Genomic DNA, 20,623 nt, shown 5'->3' with positions numbered 1-20,623 from the left:
AAGAAGGAGGCCATTTGACCCATCATGCCTGTGCCGGCTCTGAGAATTAGTCCCATTCCCCTGTCCTTTCCCCATAGCCCTGTAATTTTCTCCCTTTCAAGTATTTATTCAATTCCCTTTTGAAAGTTATTATTGAATCAGCTTCCATCACCCTGTCAGGCAATGCATTCCAGATCACAACCCACCATTGTATAATACACAATACAATGGCTTAACTCACATGGGAAAAGAGCACTGCATATCAAAAATGTCACTGATTTCTTGTGTATGAAATGATGCGCAAGAACCTCCTGGCTTGCTTCACTCCCACAAAAGGGCTAATCTGCCTTTAAGTGAATATAGTTTTGTGGTAAACAGATTACTGACTTAAGCAGGAAATTATTCTACAAATCAACGTAAGCACAAAAATGCCAGTACTTGGAAGTGCTCCTCTGTGTTTGACTACATTATTTTGTAAATATCATTAGTTTTGGTTTTTAATTTGACAAATTTTTAAGGATTAAATTCTATTTTTAAAATGCAATTTTTAAGCAATTATAAATGTCAGGTCTAGCTGAATGGTTAAAATTCATATATTTGTATGTTCCAAGTCTGTTGATTGAGCACAGTTCAAATTATTTGCACAAGAACAGAAGAGTTTTCGGCAATTATTTTTAATTTTGAACCTTAAAATAAATATTAGTGTTTATCATTCTTTCTCAACTTGAGAGAGCAAAGAACCCAGATGTCCTGGACGAAAGGCTACACGCTTCCAGATTAGTGATAGAACTCCCTGTGTCGCTTGTGCATTCCGGACAGGAGGAACTGGAAGTAATGACATTCTTAAGCCTCTGCAATGCAATTAACAGTAGTAAAAGCAAAAAAGCCAACAAACTCATGAAATATGACACATACACAAAGACATTAGATAAATGGCTGGGAGATGATGAATCCATGGCAGTGTTGATGGACAGTGGGTAGGGTTCATGAATTGTCTGATTTCCAGAGCTCCCACTGAATGAATCAGTAGCTGTTTCAGCAGTAGACATTTCCAATATTTATAAGTAATGGCATACAGCAGTCTTCGAATTTCCAACAGTTTATGTAGAAGGTGACCGTGAATGTTTTTGCCATGGTTCTACACAGCAATTAACGCTTTGACATTTGTATACAGAGCCACAGAGGAAGCCACATTTCGTCACAGAATAAAATGACTTTTGTGTCCAGCAGCAGCAGTGAGGAAAGAAAAAATAGTACAAAACCATATTAAACCAATAAAATAGCATAAAAAGCAATTTTGAAGCAAAAGAAACCAATATTCAGCTAGTGCTGCTACTAGCTGGGGCGGCACAGTGGCGCAGATGTTAGCACTGCAGCCTCACAACTCCAGGGACCTGGGTTCAATTCTGGGTACTGCCTGTGCAGAGTTTGCAAGTTCTCCCTGTGACTGCATGGGTTTTCACTGGGTGCTCTGGTTTCTTCCCACAGCCAAAGACTTACAGGTCAATAGGTAAATTAGCCATTGTGTAGATAGGTGATAGGGAATATGGGATTACTGCAGCGTTAGTATAAATGGGTGGTTGTTGGTCAGCAGAGACTTGGTGGGCCAAAGGGCCTGTTTCAGTGCTGTATCTCAAAATAAAACATAACCAGAGAATCAGCATAAGACAAAGGATTCATTTTGTTTAATTACCTTGGCCAGAGAATCAGCGTAAGACAAAGGATTCATTTTGTTTAATTACCTTGGATCTTAGTAACTAGGATCTTTAGAACTGTGTGCTGCTCTTGTTTTAGTCCCAGGAAGAAAGCTTACTGTGATGATGAAGCATTGCAGATACAGGAGCTTTGCTCACTATTAGAAAGAATGCAACTGCAGTAGCTTCAAAGTGACACTGGAAATGGTAGTTTTAAGTGCAAGTGTGATTGCCATCCTTTCTGGTCCTATTGGGAACACACTGGCATTTTGTAAATGACTCCAAGCATAATTGTGATTACCTGAGTGATTCAGAAAGGCACTCATTCCGGTGAGCATCAATATTGTCAAGGACTTTTCCAAGTTAATTATGTGAGCTACACATTATTGTTATAAAATTCCAAAAAATTTATGAGACAATACAAAATCAAAATGTGAAAGATCTGTAGCACATCAAATCTAATTGGTCATTTATTTAAACAGAAACACACTTCAAATTAAAAAGCAAACCAACTTAAGATAACAAAATGAAAGTTTTAATAAAATGTCCAACCTGCAAAAAAAAACGGGAACAATGTATGAGAACATAAGAAATAGGAAAAGGAGGAGACCATTCGGCCCTTCGAGCCTGCTCTATTAATTGGATAGCAATTGAGTATTTAATCATCTTCAGGTGGTGGACATTAACTGGGGATTCACTTGTGCTCCTAAATATAGGAGCAGAGTGAAACTGTAGTTGTTGGATTTGAAGGTGCATGTTTATAATGTGTACCTTTGTAAGTAAAAACTTATAAAGTGTGTAAAGACTAGGCTCTAGTTATACGCTTCTCCGCCAGGCTTTCTAGATGAGAACATGCTCTTCCATTCAATAAGCTCATGGCTAATCATTCACCTCAACTCCACCTTCCTGTGCTATCCCCATATCCCTTAATTCCCTTCATATTCAAAAATCTATTGATCTCTGTCTTGAATATACTCAACTGAGCATCCGAAGCCTTCTGGGGTAGAGAATTCCAAAGATTCACAACTATTTGATTGTAGAAATTTCTCTTCATCTCAATCCTAAATTGATAACCCCTTATTCTGAGACTGTGACCCCTAGTTTTGGACTCCGGAGCCCCATCAAGCCCCATAAGAATCTTATATACTTCAATGAGATCACCTCTCATTTTTCAAAATTCTAAAGAGTATAGGCCTCATCTACTCAATTTCTCCTCATAGGACAATCCTTCCATTCCAGAAATCAGTGTAATGAACCTTTGTTGCACTCTGTTAAGGCAAGTATATCCTTAGGTAAGGAGACCAAAACTGCACACAGTAATCCAGGTGTGATCTCACCAAGACCTTATATAATGTAGTAAGATGTATTTACTTGAATACTCCAATCCCTTTGTAATGAAGGCCAACATTCCATTTGCTTTCCTAATTTCCTGCTGTACCTGCATGTTAACATTCTGTTATTCATGTACAAAGACACCCAGATCCCTCCGAAAACCAACATTTCCCAGTCTCCCAACAATTAATAACCTCTTGTGTAGCACCTTATCAAATGCTTTTTGTACATCCAAATACAATATTCTGAAGGGGGAGGGTGAACAGCCAGTTGTCATTGTGCACATAGGCACCAATGATATAGGTAAAAAACGGGATGAGGTCCTACAAACAGAATTTAGGGAGTTAGGAGCCAAGTTAAAAAGTAGGACCTCAGAGGTAGTAATCTCAGGATTGCTACCAGTGCCACGTGATAGTCAGAGTAGAAATGAAAGAATAGTCAGGATGAATGCGTGGCTTGAGAGATGGTGTAGGAAGGAGGGGTTCCGATTTTTGGGACATTGGGACCGGTTCTGGGGGAGGTGGGAATATTACAAATTGGATGGTCTACACCTGGGCCGGACTGGAACCAATGTCCTTGGGAGTGCTTTTGCTAACGCTGTTGGGGAGGGTTTAAACTAATGTGGCAGGGGGATGGGAACCAAATGAGGAGGTCAGTGGACAGTAAGGAGGTAGTAACAAAAGCCTGTAAGGAACTAGATAATGATGCCAGCATGACTAAGGGGAAGAGTAGGCAGGGAGCAGATGATGAACGCAAAGGGAGTGGTGGTCTGAGGTGCATTTGTTTTAATGCAAGAAGTGTAGTAGGTAAGGCAGATGAACTTAGGGCTTGGATTAGTACCTGGGAGTATGATGTTATTGCTATCACTGAGACTTGGTTGAGGGAAGGGCATGATTGGCAACTAAATATCCCAGGATATCGATGCTTCAGGCGGGATAGAGAGGGAGGTAAAAGGGGTGGAGGAGTTGCATTACTGGTCAAAGAGGATATCACAGCTGTGCTGAAGGAGGGCACTATGGAGGACTCGAGCAGTGAGGCAATATGGGCAGAACTCAGAAATAGGAAGGGTGCGGTAACAATGTTGGGGCTGTACTACAGGCCTCCCAACAGCGAGCGTGAGATAGAGGTACAAATATGTAAGCAGATTATGGAAAGATGTAATAGCAACAGGGTGGTGGTGATAGGAGATTTTAATTTTCCCAACATTGACTGGGATTCACTTAGTGTTAGAGGTCTAGATGGAGCAGAATTTGTCAGGAGCATCCAGGAGGGTTTTCTAGAGCAGTATGTAAATAGTCCAACTCGGGAAGGGGCCATACTGGACCTGGTGTTGGGGAATGAGCCCGGCCAGGTGGTTGAAGTTTCAGTAGGGGACTACTTTGGGAATAGTGATCACAATTCCGTAAGCTTTAAAATACTCATGGACAAAGACGAGAGTGGTCCTAAAGGAAGAGTGCTAAATTGGGGGAAGGCCAACTATACCAAAATTCGGCAGGAGCTGGGGAATGTAGGTTGGGAGCAGCTGTTTGAAGGTAAATCCACATTTGATATGTGGGAGGCTTTTAAAGAGAGGTTGATTAGTGTGCAGGAGAGACATGTTCCTGTGAAAATGAGGGATAGGAATGGCAAGATTAGGGAACCATGGATGACAGGTGAAATTGTGAGACTAGCTAAGAGGAAAAAGGAAGCATACATAAGGTCTAGGTGGCTGAAGAAAGACGAAGCTTTGAAAGAATATCGGGAATGTAGGACCAATCTGAAACGAGGAATTAAGAGGGCTAAAAGGGGTCATGAAATATCTTTAGCAAACCGGGTTAAGGAAAATCCCAAAGCCTTTTATTCATATATAAGGAGCAAGAGGGTAACTAGAGAAAGGATTGGCCCACTCAAGGACAAAGGAGGAAAGTTATGCGTGGACTCAGAGAAAATGGGTGAGATTCTAAACGAGTACTTTGCATCGGTATTCACCGAGGAGAGGGACATGAAGGATGTTGAGGTTAGGAACAGATGTTTGATTACTCTAGGTCAAGTCAGCATAAGGATGGAGGAAGTGTTGGGTATTCTAAAAGGCATTAAGGTGGACAAGTCCCCAGGTCCGGATGGGATCTATCCCAGGTTACTGAGGGAAGCGAGAGAGGAAATAGCTGGGGCCTTAACAGATATCTTTGCAGCATCCTTAAACACGGGTGAGGTCCCGGAGGACTGGAGAATTGCTAATGTTGTCCCCTTGTTTAAGAAGGGTAGCAGGGATAATCCAGGTAATTATAGACTGGTGAGCCTGACGTCAGTGGTAGGGAAGCTGCTGGAGAAGTTACTGAGGGATAGGATCTATTCCCATTTGGAAGAAAATGGGCTTATCAGTGATAGGCAACATGGTTTTGTGCAGGGAAGGTCATGTCTTACCAACTTAATAGAATTCTTAAGTATAGGTGGTCTGATTAGCAAGTTTGCAGACGACACCAAGATTGGTGGAGTAGCAGATAGTGAAGGGGACTGTCAGAGAATACAGCAGAATATAGATAGACTGGAGAGTTGGGCAGAGAAATGGCAGATGGAGTTCAATCAGGGCAAATGCGAGGTGATGCATTTTGGAAGATCCAATTCAAGAATGAACTATACAGTAAATGGAAAAGTCCTGGGGAAAATTGATGTACAGAGAGATTTGGGTGTTCAGGTCCATTGTTCCCTGAAGGTGGCAACGCAGGTCAATAGAGTGGTCAAGAAGGCATACGGCATGCTTTCCTTCATCGGACGGGGTATTGAGTACAAGAGTTGGCAGGTCATGTTACAGTTGTATAGGACTTTGGTTCGGCCACATTTGGAATACTGCGTGCAGTTCTGGTCGCCACATTACCAAAAGGATGTGGATGCTTTGGAGAAGGTGCAGAGGAGGTTCACCAGGATGTTGCCTGGTATGGAGGGCGCTAGCTATGAAGAGAGGTTGAGTAGATTAGGATTATTTTCATTAGAAAGACGGAGGTTGAGGGGGGACCTGATTGAGGTGTACAAAATCATGAGCGGTATAGACAGGTTGGATAGCAAGAAGCTTTTTCCCAGAGTGGGGGATTCAATTACTAGGGGTCACGAGTTCAAAGTGTGAGGGGAAAAGTTTAGGGGGGATATGCGTGGAAAGTTCTTTACACAGAGGGTGGTGGGTGCCTGGAACGCGTTGCCAGTGGAGGTGGTAGACGCGGGCACGATAGCGTCTTTTAATATGTATCTAGACAGATACATGAATGGGCAGGAAGTAAAAAGATACAGACCCTTAGAAAATAGGCGTCATGTTTAGATCGAGGATCTGGATCGGCGCAGGCTTGGAGGGCCGAAGGGCCTGTTCCTATGCTGTAATTTTCTTTGTTCTTTGTTCTCTTTGTATATACACTGGTTCCCCTCTAGCTGCCCTGCTCCTAACCTCGAAAAACTCTAACAGATTTGTCAAACATGATTATCCTTTCATAAATTTGTGTTGGCTCTGCCTAATTATGTTATGATTTTCTAAGTGCCCTGTTACAATATCCTAATAATAGATTCTAGTATTTTTCCTACTACTGATGTCAGGTTAATTGGCCTGTGGTTCCTTGTTTTCTCTCTCCCTCCTTTCTTGAATAGCAGGGTTATGTTTGCTACCTACAAATCCACAGAGACTGTTCTAGAATCTTGGGCATTCTGGAAGATCAAATCCAATGCATCCACTATCTCTGTAGCCATCTCTTTTAAAACTCTCAGATGCAGGCCATCAAGTCCAGGGGATTTCTTGACTTTTTGTCCCATTAATTTCTCCAGTGCTATTTGTTTAGTAATACTAATTCTTTTAAGTTCCTCACTCTCATGAGACCCATGATTCTCCACTATTTCTGGAATGTTTTTTGTATCTTCTATTGTGACGGCAGATAAAAAGTATTTGTTTAATGCCTGATATTTCCTTATTCCCCATTTTAATTTCTTCTTGCTCTGCCTCTAATGGACCCATGTTGACTTTTGCTAATCACTTCCTTTGTATAGCCCCTACAGAAACTTTTACAAGCTGTTTTTATGTCTCTAGCTAGTTTACTGTCATATTCTCTTTTCTCTTTCTTTATCAGTTTCTTGGTCATCCTTTACTAAATTTTTAATTCCTCCCAATCCCCAGGATTGCTACTCTTTTAGGCAATATTATAAGCCTCTTCCTTAATCTAATACGATCTTTAACATCTCTTGTTAGCCACGGTTTGGCCACTTTTCCCATGGGTTTTTATTCCTTAAGGGAATGTATATTTGTTGCAAATTATGAATTAATTCTTGAAATGTTTGCCACGCTTATCTATCATCATACCTTTTAATGTAATTTCCCAATCTACCTTCATCAACGCACTCCTCATACCCACATAGTTTGCTTTGTTCAGATTTAAGATCCTAGTTTCTGATTTAACCAATGCACTTTCAAATTCAATATAAAATTCTAACATATTATGATTACTCTTCCTTAGAGGCCACTTTACTGCTGGGTTATTAATTAATTATTTTGCATTATACAGTATTAGATCTAAAACAACCTGTTTCCAGTTGGTTCCTCTACATACGGATCTAGAAAGCTATCTTGTATGCATTCCATGAACTCATCCTTTACATTATTACTGCAAATTTTGTTGCCCGGTCTATATGAAGATTAAAGTTGCTCATGATTACTGTATTACCCTTGTTACATGTGCCTCTAATTTCCTGATTTATACCCTGCCCGACACTACAACTACTGTTAGGGAGCCTATAAACTATTCCTACTAGTGTGTTCTTCCCCATTTTGTTTCTTAGCTCCACCAAAACTTGAGCTAAGATTCTTTCTCTCTGCTGTCTTTATCCCATCCTTTATCAGAGTTACCCCAACATTCCCCTTTTTACATTTTGCCTATCTCTTCTAAAAGTCAAACATCCTGGAATATTTAGTCCCCAACCTTGCTCACTCTGCAACCACATCTCCATAATGACTATTGGATCAAACTTATTAATTTCTATCTGTTCTTTTAATTCAACTATTTTGTTGTGAATGCTTCATGCATTCAGATATTTTGCCTTTAGCATTAACTTTTTTCTATTTTTTCCCTGCTATCACCTTAGTCACTAATGCCTTATCACCTTTGTTAAGCTCTCTGTCCCTTCCTGACCAACTCTTCTTATTTCTATCCCAATTGCTACTCAGGTCTATAGCCTTGACATTTCTCCTGTCTATTGCCCTAGTTATTCGATTCATTAGGATACTATTCCCAGCCCAATTTAAGTGGAGGCTGTCCCAACAGAACTGTTCCTTCTTTCTCCAGTACTGGTGCCAATGGTCCATGAAGCAAAACTCCTTCCTCCCACACCACTCTTTCAGCCATGCATTTCTAATTTGTTTATCCTTAAGCCAATTTGCCCATGACTTAGGTAACAATCCAAAGATTATCACCTGTGAGATTTTGCATTTGAATTTAGATTCTAGTTCCTCAAACTCTCTCAGCAGAACATCATTCCTATGTTGTTAGTTCCTCCATGGACCATGACAACTGGATCCTCCCACTTCAAGTTTTTCTCCAGACATGAGGAGATGTCCTGAATCCTGCAACCAAAAAGGCAGTACAATCTTCAGAACTCCCGGTCATGGCTGCAGAGAACGGTATTTATGCCCCTGACTATACTGTCTCCTTCCAATACCACATTCCTTTTCACTCCCCCTCTTGAATGGCCTCCAGCTGTATTCCAATGCCATGGTCAGTTTTCTCATCCACCCTGCAGACTTTGCACATCCACATAGACTGCAAGAACCTCCTACCTGTTGGATAAAGGCAAAGGCCAAGGTTCCTCCAGCACTGCATCTGGTGTCCCTTTACCTGCCTGTCACACCTTCCTGACCACTAACCAGGCCCTGCCTCCTGGATCAAAGTGTCCAGGTAACCCTCTCCCTCCCTGATGCCCTGCAATGTCTGCATCTTGGAATGAGCTCAACAATTCTGAGTTGAAGTTCCTTGAGATCCAGATACTTATGGTAGATGTGGTTGTCTGGGATCGCAAAGCTCTCCAAAAACTTCCACATGCTGCTGTTGTGGTACACCACCTGCCCTGCCATCCCTGTATAACCCTATTTTATTTATTTAATTAATCAATATATATATATATATTTAATCAACTTAGCTTAAAGTTTTTAACTAAGTATTTGACTTAGTTTAAGATATAGGCAGATTAATTTAAATATTTACTGTTAACACAAACAAATGCAAGTATTGGAGTCAAAATGCAGCAACTCCTTCCCGTGTACACTCAATTCCCACTTGCAAAGAGTTCTCAACTTTTACACTCTGCTCTACAACTACTCTGTGCCAACCACTGGGTTATACATCTCTATAACACAGAAAACGTTGCTCTTTGGTTCAATTTTTAAGATATGCCAAATATATGATTTATTTGAATATTCTAAGTGCATATATAATTGTCTGCTATTGAGAGTTATAACATAGAATTATGGAGTTTAAATATTAACTGACATGTAACATAGTTGTTGTTGCTGCCATAGTCCCAAAGGAATCTCTCCCATTTAAGAGAGACAGTTGATGATGTATAGTTTGAGGGTCACCACACTACAAGTATGGGGCAAAGCAAAGAGGCAGGCCTCCTTGAACTACCAGAGCAATACAGGGATTGAACCTAGGCTGTTGGTGTCTTTTTACATCACACACTAGCCATCTAGCCAACTGAGTTAACCAACCCCCACTATAATGTAGTACTACATTATATCCAGAGCTGGCGGGCAGTCATAAAGGCGGGGCTAAAGTGTGGCGAGTCGAAGAGACTTGGCAGTTGGCAGGAAAAAAGACAAAAGTGCAAGGGGAGAGCCAACTGTGTAATAGCCCCGACAAACAAATTTTTCTGCAGCACCTGTGGAAGAGCCTGTCACTCTAGAATTGGCCTTTATAGCCACTCCAGGCGCTGCTCCACACACCACTGACCACCTCCAGGTGCTTACCCATTGTCTCTCAAGATAAGGAGGCCAAAGAAGACATTACTAAAAGATAGGCCATAGATTTGGACTCACCATTTTCTATATATTAAGTTCCTATTTTCAGCAGGGCAATCAGAGAAAATAAACAGATATGGGCACTTTATCACAGGGGAAAGTAAGAAATGAGTGAGAGTTCAAGCTGCAGGTAACCAAGTAGGATTGCCTAAACTTTCAGGATGATTTGATGCCTGTCCTGTTGGCTGGGTTATAAGTTATATTAATTAGATGGAGAAAATTAGAATACTGCATTCAATTTTAGACACTGACCTCAGGAAACATCTGTCTTGAAAATTTCAAATGCCCTAGCATTCGCAGCCTTTTCGGGGTGGGGGGGTGGGGGACGTAAGTTCCAGATTTCCACTATCCTTTGTGTGAAAAAATGCTTCCTGATTTCCTGCCTATATAGCCTAACTCTAATTTTAAGAATTTGTCCTTTTGATTTAGATTCCCCTACTAGAGAAAATAGTTTCTCTGTATCTAATTGATGAAACCCCTTTATCATTTAAAGACACGTCAATTAAATTTGCCTTTAACCTTCTAAACTAAAGGGAATACAAGCTGTCATGCAGACCCCCAACTGCCAAGAATGAGGCATATTAACTTTATCATATGAACATTGATTTCAAATTGTTGCTGGAATGAAGAAATGACTTGTTTGAAGATCACCAGACACTGGGCTGGAAGGACATTTGCATACTAGGAGACGCTGCTTGTGGAGACAAAGGACTATTCCCTGCTCCAATTAACCCAAATGGATTTTGATCACCAGACATTGAAGGGATAAGGAAGCGCATTCCAGGGCCTGCTAAAATGATACCATCCACAAAGCCAGGACTTTATAAACCAGTTGGTCACATGACTAACTGGCTGGTCCAGGTTTTTTGAACCAGCCACAGGACAGTTTGAATTCAGAAGGCAGTGTGCAACTGAAGCTGGAACAAGGAAGCCTCTCTCTCTCTCTTGCTTTCTCCCAAGCCACCGGACCCACAGAAGACACGTAAACCTCAAGAGGGAAAAGACTCCTACATTGGAACATGTTGAAGCGTGAACTGGGCCCAATGAATAGCAGGACTTACCAGCAACCAAAGACTCCACATTGAACTTAAAGGACTGTAACTACCAGATATTGCCTCAAACTTTTCCCCTTTATTCCTTCTACTTTTTCTGTCTCTATCTGCGTGTGTGTTTATCGCGAATGCATGCTAGCGTAGTCGCGTCGCATATTTGTAGTCGTTAATCGGATTAGAGTTTAAGTTTAATGAACTTCTACCTTTCTTGTTTAAATCTAAGGAAACCGGTTAGATTTCTTTGCTTTACAATTGGAGCAGTGAACAAGGATTCACTGAGGGGGAGCTAAAAACTTGGTGTTTCTAAAATTAAACCCTGTTACGGTTAAACCAGGCAAAGGCTGAGAGGGAACCCTAGACCCCTTCTCACCTGGTCGTAACAAAGCCAATGTTTATACAACCTGTCTTCATAATTTAACTCTTTAAGTCCTGGTAAAATTCTGATGAATCTGTACTACACACTTTCCAAGAATATATATTTCCTTGTTGGGTAAGTATATCAAGGGATAGGGAACAAATGCAGGTAAATGGAGTTGTGGTGCAGATCAGCCCTGATCTAATTGAATGGTGAACAGGCTCGAGGAGCTGAGTGGCCTACTCTAGTTCCTATGTAAAAATTATTCTTAATAAGTTGGTGAATTTTTGTTTTGATCAAGCTGGTCATAGTTATACAGCACAGAAACAGGCCCTTCGGCGTGTCTTCGCCGGCCATCAAGCACCTACCTATTCTAATCCCATTTTCCAGCACTTGGCCCATAGCTTTGTATGCTATGGTGTTTCAAGTGCTCATCTAAATACTTCTTAAGTATTGTGAGGGTTCCTGCCTCTACCACCTCTTCAGGCAGTGCATTCCAAATTCCAACCACCCTCTGGGTGAAAAAACATTTCCTTAAATCCCCTCTAAACCTCCTGCCCCTAACCTTAAATCTATGCCCCCTGGTGCTAGAAAATATAAAATTTGTGGCATTAAGATTTGACATAGCAGTCAGCTCCAGAGTCACCTCCATCTACTTTGCTTCAACAGTCTTCAATGTCTATTTCTGAGCCATTCTTAATTAGGAGCAATTTTGGACCTATGTCCTCAAGGAACAGGATTGAAACCTCACACACCTCAATCACATAAGAACTTTAAAACAAACAGATAGAGAAGACCTTAATCCCATCTGTAAATTATGGATTTAATCCCATGCCTTAAAGTTGAAAGGGGCTGTGTGCTACTTGATACATTATCCTGCCTTCCCAGAAAATTAAGTTTTACCTGAAGGAAAAGGAGTAGACTGACATGGATTTTTTTGGTTCTACTTCGTAAGGTATTTACATTAATTTCCCCCATTTCTATGCAGACTGGGTAATATTTTTGCATTTTTCACTGATGCAAATTATTGATTTTATTTGTTCATGGGATGTGGGCATCACTGGGAAGGCCAGCAGTTATTGCTCATTCCTAATTTCCCTTGAGAAGGTGGTGAACCACCTTCTTGAACCGCTGCAGTCCTTTTGGTATAGGTACACCCATAGTGCTGTCAGGTAGGGAGCTCCAGGATTTTGGCCCAAGCAACAGTGAAAGAACCACAATATAGTTCCAAGTCAGGATGGTGTGTAACTTGGAGAGGAAATTGCAGATGGTGGTGTTCCTACGCGCCTGCTGCCCTTGTCCTTCTAGGTGGTAGAGGTCTCAGGTTTGGAAAATGCTGTCGAAGGATCCTCCATGACTTGCTGAAGTACATCTTCTGGATGGTGCACACTGCTGCCACTGTGTGTCGGTGGTGGAAATTGTGAATATTTAAAGTAGTAGATGGGGTGCCAATCAAGCAGGCTGCTTTATTCTGGATGATTTTGTGCTTCTTAAATTGTTGGAGCTGCACTCATCTCGGCAAGTGGACTCCTGACTTGTGCCTTGTAGATTGTGGACAAGCTTGAGGAGTCAGGAACTGAGTTAGTCACCGCAGGATTCCCAGCTCTTGTAGCCACAGTATTTATGTGGCTGGTTCAGTTAAGATTCTTATCAATAGTAACCCCCAGCTTGACTCTACTCTTACCACACGTTGCCACTACTGAAATACATAGTCATTCTTTCATTATGTCCAAATATGACATCTCTAATGCTTTCCATGTCAGCCTTTTAAGCTTTACTCTATATATCCTTACGTACAATTACTTAGAATATACAGCACAGAAACAGTCTATTAGGCTCAACTAGTCTGCATTGGTGTTTATACTCCACACAAGTCTCCTCCCATTCCATCTGTCTCATCTCAGCCTTTCAGCATATCTTTCTGTTCCCTTTTCTCTCATGTACTCATCTGGTTTCCTTTTGTAAGCATCTAAACTATTTGCCTCAAGTTGGTATCATCTGCAAATTTTGATATGTTCGTTAGTCTAAATCATTAGTGTAAATTATGAATAGTAGTGGAACACTGCTTTCCAGCTTCCTCCAATCTGAATAGCTACTCTTTATCCCTTCTCTCTGTTTTCTATCTTTTAGCCGATTTGCTATCCATTCAGCTGTTTGTCCTATGCCTCCTGTCAGGCAAACCCCCCACCTGCCAAAACTGAGGTACACATGATTTCGCCACATGAACATTAAAACTTACAATTGCAAGCCCCTGACTAGAAAGACATTTGCATAGTAACTGACAATGTTGGAACAATGGGGACCCAGTCGTTACTTCCCCAATACACAGAAGTGGTCAGACCTGTTATAGTCACATGACTAACTGGCTGTTGCAGAGGATGGAACTGAGAGAGTTTTAAATTGGAGAAAACAGTGTTTGAAAGGAGAAAGCTCCTGGCTCCCGATTGGAACACAATCTCCTCTCCAGTCCTGCATGCCTCCATCTCTTTCCCACGGAACTGAATTTTGTGAAAACACGTGAACCTCAAAGAGAGAAAAGTCTCCTATGTGAACAAGGTTTAAGAAGAACACTGGGCCCCGACAAACAGCAAGACTACCTACAATCAAGTGAGCTCGAAGCACGGTAAACAAGAAACTCTTCTGATATTGCCTCAAACCCCTCTCTACTATATTTTCCTCTCCTCTTTTCTATCCCTATTTACATGTGTGTATCGCGTGTGCAAGCTAGCGTGGGTGTGTCGTATATCCGTGGGCATTAACCATATTAGAGTTTAAGTTATAATAAAACTACATCTTTCTTCTTTAAACCTCAGAAAACCTGTGTGAATTGGTTTCTTTGTCTTATAATTGGAAAGCTGTGAACAAGGACTCACAAAGGGGGAGCTCAAAACACAGTGTATTTAAAATTAAACCCTGTTACGATAAAACCAGGTGAAGATAGTAACAGACCCCTAGACAGAAATATGGGTGCTAGCGACCGGAATTTTACCCACAGACAAATGAATGAAATTGGAAGTGGGAAGCCAAATTGCTCCCAATCAAAAAGAGCAAGGTTTTAATACAGGTTTTCTTGTGGTTGTGTGTGATTGAATGCTAACATGTCTGCAACTGAAGCGAGTAGCTCTTCAAGCCAGGTTGAAGTAACTTGGGATAAATTAAAAGCACTGTCTATGGAGGAGTTCAGAAAAATGGCTGAGCAGTGTACGTGGCAAGGCTAGGAAGTCTGAACTCCTAAGGCTAGTGGCCAACCATTTTTCCCTTAAATCTGAAGAAGCAGAAGCAATGTTAGAAACAGAATCCGACAGGGTATTGATAGCAAAGATACAATTGGAACAGCGGAAACTTGAATTTGAGGAAAGAGAGAGGGAGAAAGAGAGACTCTTCCAAAAGGAACATGAAGAAAATGACAGGCAGGAAAGAGAGAAAGAAAGACAGGAAAAGGAAAGAGAGAGAGGAGAGAGAGAGGAAAAGAATATTCCGTAAGGAATCTGAAGAGAAAGAGCTGAAGTGGTTTGAGTTAACTAGGGGGTGACAGAGTAACCCAAGTGAAAGCATGGCCAATATGGGGAAGCACATTTCAGGGTTGGGTACAAGATTGCTAAAACTCACTCAATTAATTCCAAAATTCAATGAGGAAAATGTGGAAACTGGCAAGGCAGCTAAAATGGTCAGCTGTGACCTGGTCTCTTTTATTGCAAAGCAAACTAACTGGAAAAGCCCATGAGGTTTATTCCTTGTTACCAGATGAGAGTTCATCAAATTATGAACTGACAAAAAATGCTATCCTCAGGGCATATGAATTAGTACCCGAAGCCTATCACCAAAAGTTTAAAACTCTCAAAAAGCAAGCCAATCAAACTTATCTAGAGTTTGAAAGAAGCAAGTAACTGGCTTTTGACCAGTGGCTGAGGGCTTTAAAAATACAACTCAGCTATGAGAATCTCAAAGAAGTAATCCTGTTAGAGGAATTTAAAAACTCTCTCCCATTCTCAATAAAAACCCATGTAGAGGAGCAGCGGGTTCAGGGAGCCCAGCAAGCAGCCATTCTGGCCAATGAGTTTGCTTTAATTTATAAGTCAGTTTCCCAGAGGAGAACCTTTCCTAATCACCCCCACAAATCCGAAAAGGACAAAGGGTGGGAAGGTGATATCCACCCAGGCAGTCCTGAAAGAGAAAGAAAGGCAGGAGACACAGGGGGCCCTCCTCCAGCCAAAAAGGAAGGTGCTGTGAGCAAGAGTGAGACCTGGAGACCTATGTGCTTCCACTGTAATAAGGCAGGGCATTTAAAAGCTGACTGCTGGAAACTAAAGGGGAAACTGATAGGGTTAATCAGGGCACACCTGCTCAGTGAAGATGAGGCCCTGATGGAAAACACAGAACAAGCTGTGGCTTTAACTGCAGTAAGAGTGCATTTGAGTGCAGTGCTACATGACGTTGTATTCCATTCATCACCCCTGTCCTGACAAACTTCACTAGATCCATGCTCCCCTAATGCAATGAATTCAAAATTATAGTCTTTGTTTACAAGTCCATCCATACCCATGTAATCTCCTCCAGACCCAGGCCCAGCCTGATCTACTTTGTTAATCCATCTTTTGCTGTGAAACACCTCTCTCCATGCTCCACTATTGACAGTAGAACCTTCTTTCATCTTTGATCTACTCACTCAAACTTCCTTCATGAACCTCTTCTGGCTTGTTCTTTAAAAGCCATGTCAAAAACTATCTTTTCAACTATATGCCATCTCCTTCAAACATCTTTCTAGCTACTATTTACCTACCCTCTCCTCTTTGAAGTGCCATGCTTAATGTGCAATAAAACTACAAGTTTTAATTGCCAATTATGCATTTCTCTCGTGCTGTTATGCAAAATGAGAGCATAGTGCCTGAGCATGACAGAAGCCTCATTAAACCATAATTGATGTACTTTAAATTGCTGTTTAAAGGTATAGCATCTGAGAAATTGAAAGCTCTAACCAAGTTACTGCTAATAGCACTGAGAAAATCAAGGCATTTTAATTAATTGGGTTCGAATACATCTAGCATAGTGATAAGAATAATTTAGTTACATATACTAAAATCTGTCATTGACATAAGTTTGACCAGGAGTTTGCAATTGTACTGACGGCGAAACTGTCAGAGTTCTGCCATCTGCACAGGCGCAGTAAAATGCAGAAATCCAGAAATTGCTGTCAGTGATTCCCAGCTTGTCCACAGGGTGTGCTGTTGAAGCCCTCATATGTGGAAATCAATTAGAAATCACTGAACCGACATGAACTTCTACCTCTTGCACTATCATTCTTGCTGCAAAAGCCCTTTAAAAAATTATACCTTGTTGAATGAGGTGTAACTGGGTTTTTAATGGTATACTAAGTCATAAATTCTGCTGAATAACCTCCGTGGCCCTAAGAAATTAATTTTATATTTGTGGAATTTCAAATTTTGCCATTCTATGATAAACATTCTATAGATTTTTAATATAATAAAAATTATTAATTCTTTTAAATTTATGATATTTCAGCTTCTACCTTAGTCCTGTGTGTATGTTCCAAAATTTATTTTGCTTCCTGCAAAATTATAAAACATAAATGATAAAACCCTTTGTTACTTCCTGATTTGCTGCCTGTGAGAATTCTTCAATGTGATTGGTTGCTTAGCCTGCTTGATGACATTACTATTGCTGAACACCACAGATCCTCTATAGCTGGTGCCTGAATGAGATTAACATCAGGAAAGGAGAAATCCATGCCACAGAGCTCACTAGATCTTTGTTGGCAGCTTTCTTTAGGATGGTGGCAAGCGCAGACACGTCACCATTGCTCTCAAAGGGCTAAATTTTACAGCCCCTGCGTGGTGGGAAGGGAGGCGGGAGGGCTGTGGTGAAATAGCGAGGAGCTGCGTCAGGATGGCTCCAGATGCTGTCCGCCGCCAGGGAAGTTTCTCAGCTGCGGACAAGAGGTGGGCCCAGCTGTGGATCGGCTGCCCGATCTTCGGAGGTGGGCAACCAATTTGCATATTAAAAGCCCCAATTAGGGGCCATTAAGCATAGCCACCAGCATTTTTCTGATGGCGGGATGTCCTCCACCATGTGGGGAGGCTGCCAGCTTCATGGAGGTAGCCTCACTGCGGCAATCTGGGAAGCCATTGAAGCAGAGGCTCTATGCCACAGAAGGGGTTGTGGGCAGGAAAGGCAGCCCCTACGGTCCCAATGACCTCCAGTGGAGTTTCCTCTCCAATCAACGGGGTCTTTTGCCCTCCGCCATCCTGAATGCATTGTTATTTCTACTTACCTGTCTGAGGCCCGAGGTCTCTCCTGGTGGTGCTGCTGAGGCATCAGAATTGCCTGCCTTTTGACTGAGCCAGCAGCATCAGGAGCCTGGCTGCCATCCTTAATTGGATGGTGGGCGTGTAGGTGGCCAATTAGGAGGCTGCCTGCAGTAAAATCAGTTAGCCGGTCTTGCAACTGGCAAGTGTCGGCTCAGGACCTCCTTTTTGGCCTGAGGTCAGGGTCGCAAAGCCCATGGGAAAAACTCAGCCCAAAATCTGTGCCATTATACTTATAAACACTATCAACATCCTGGGGGTTATCACTGACCAGAAACTGAACTAAACCAGCCACATAAATGCTGTGGCTAAACAGCACGTCGGAGGCGAGGAATTCTGCAGTAAGTAACTCACCTCCTGTCTCCCCAATACCTGTCCACCATCTACAAGGCACAAGTCAGGAGTGTGATGGAATACTCTCCACATGCCTGGATGGGTGCACCTTCAACAACACTCAAGAAGCTTGACAACATCCAGGACAAAGCAGCCCGCTTGATTGGCACTTCAGCCAACACCTTCAACATTCACTCCCTCCACCACCGAAGCATCAGTGGCTACAGTGCGTACCATCTACAAGATGCATTACAGCAACTCACCAAGGCTCCTTCCAAACCCGTGGCCTCTACCACCTCGAAGGACAAGGGCAGCGGATGCATGGGAACACCACCACCTGCAAGTTCCCCTCCAAGCCACATACCATCCTGACTTGGAACTATACTGCCATTCCTTCACTGTTGCTGGGTCAAAATCCTGGAACTTCCTTCCTGAGAGCACAGTTGATGTACCTACATCCCAAGGACTGCAGCGGTTCAAGAAGCCTGCTCACCACCACCTTCTCAAGAGCAATTAGGGATGGGCAATAAATGCTGGCCTAGCCTATCCCATAAATGAATAAAACATTTTAAAAAATCTTTTCTGGACAGCAAGAATCAGGCTGTTGCTGTGGGCTGCTTTTATATTTAAAAAAAGATGAACAACGGCATTTTGTACCTGATCTTCATTCTATAAGTTAACTCTATAATAAAGAAATACAATTGAATACAGAGAGAAACAAGAAAGTTGCCCTAACATAGATTATTTTTCCAACAATTAAACTTGATGAGCCAATAACAGTTAAAGTAAGGTCTGAGCCAAATGTTATGTTTATAAAAGTTGCCACAATTGTTACTACAGAAAGATTTTGATGTTTTCTTTGATCTATTTTGCAATGAGTATTGTAAGTTTTATTTCAGGCAATTTACTGACATTCTAACAAATAAATTTTCTCTATGATTTTGCTTTCACACTGATTATTAAATGAGTAGCTACACCACATAACAGGTGTCAAAAGGATTTCAATGTAATGAAGATAGTGCAGTGACAACACACTGGGCAGTAATCTTCTTGTCTTAAGTCTTTTAAATAATTAATAATCATCCTAAAATGTTTTCAATCTTCTGAGACTGAAGTGTTGAAACAGAACTGACATGTATTGACCGAGATAAAACGAGATAAAACATCATCAGTTCCAAATACTGCCCATAATTGACACAATTGACTTGGTTTCAAAAGAAGATGACAAGAGACACTGCAGCCACAAATTGTCATACTGATTCACAGTGGTACAACTCAGACAGAGTTGAATGAAGTTAGGGTTGTTTGTAGGAAATATGTTCTGTGCTGTGATAGTCCCACTGAAAATGCTTACCTACAACTACAGGCAGGTAACCCAATACCAAATGTATTTGGAAAACTTAATTAATTCAACCACACTCATTTATAATTTACTGTATCACCCATATTTGGCTTGCATTTAGGAAAAGAGTAAAATAAGTAGTGTACTTGCATAGTCAATTCTAGAAAAAACACACAAGTCCAGTCTTCTGGCAGTACGTTCAGTTTTGAGAGGATTCAACATCAATATCTATTTCTTCCTTTGAGTTCTTTCTTATATTAGTGTTATTCTGTTTGCTCATTTCATAGATGAATTGAGACTGTAGTCTTAGGCAGTCCCTCGGGAACAAGGATGACTTTCTTCCACTCCAGGATTGTGGGTCCTTAGGTGAATGAATAGTCCAATTCTGGATCCACGCACTCTGCCACAGGTGGGGCAGGTGATGTTTGATGAGGCGAGTGGATGGGATGCTCAAATTTCCGAATGCCCTTCCGCTGTTTGCTGTTTGTAGTGCAGTAAGTGTATCGTTAAAAGTCCATTAAAACCAGGCTGGTAAAAGGTATCATTTTATAGAACAGACTATTTCATCCTGTGCACTATTTCTGGAGGTGAAATGGAGATTTGCGGCAGCAATCAGGCAGAAATAATTATAGATACTTCCTGGAATAGTTCCAGAAAATGTAAAAAATCTCTCATACAATAAATAAATGCTTTGCTTTTCAAAATACATAATTTTGCATTCAATATATGTTAATTTGTAAATAATGTTCACTCTGCTTGGTACCTAGCAAAGTACAGGATGCTTTACAAAACAATGTGAACCCCATAAATTAATGTGCTGTTATTACTGCCTGAGGAAAGCATAATCAGCTTCATTCCACATAGAACGTGAAGAAAAATACATTTTATTTGCGTCTGATTATCTGTTTTTATTTTATAAATAGCATCAATGTTTAATTCTATCAGAATATATCAAGAAACAGAAGATTCTGAAAAGGGTTATTAATGACTAGCTGTCTCTGAGTATTGCCAGGCTTTGATAGCCTATGAAATGCTTGTTGAAAATGCGAGTGAGCGTGCCCGTAGCAGCTTCAAGGAGAATTGAGAGGATATGCTGTAAGGACCTGATAATGAGAATCAGCCAGAATTATGTACAATAAAAGACTGAATTTATTCTATTTTTTAAAATTCCTTTTGCGTATTTTTCTTCATG

The 20,623-nt window shown here is 41.2% G+C and overlaps 1 protein-coding gene across 1 annotated transcript; it reads right to left on the bottom strand.

Annotated features, from left to right (window-relative positions):
- Positions 1–698: 698 nt before the first annotated feature.
- Positions 699–1,028, bottom strand: LOC137370939 (serine rich and transmembrane domain containing 1). The gene has a single exon (XM_068032809.1). It carries the CDS (start codon positions 1,026–1,028, stop codon positions 699–701), a length of 330 nt encoding a protein of 109 aa, XP_067888910.1.
- Between the last annotated feature and the right edge of the window lie 19,595 nt (positions 1,029–20,623).

Source organism: Heterodontus francisci, chromosome 6 (genome assembly GCF_036365525.1).
Source record: "Heterodontus francisci isolate sHetFra1 chromosome 6, sHetFra1.hap1, whole genome shotgun sequence".
Lineage (NCBI taxonomy): Eukaryota > Metazoa > Chordata > Chondrichthyes > Heterodontiformes > Heterodontidae > Heterodontus > Heterodontus francisci.
The sequence above is the reverse complement of the archived record's forward strand: the minus strand, read 5'-3'. Positions and strand labels throughout refer to the sequence as shown.

Excerpts from the sequence above, each read along its gene's own strand:
- LOC137370939 (XM_068032809.1), bottom strand. The coding sequence starts at position 1,028 with ATGTCTACTGCTGAAACAGCTACTGATTCATTCAGTGGGAGCTCTGGA.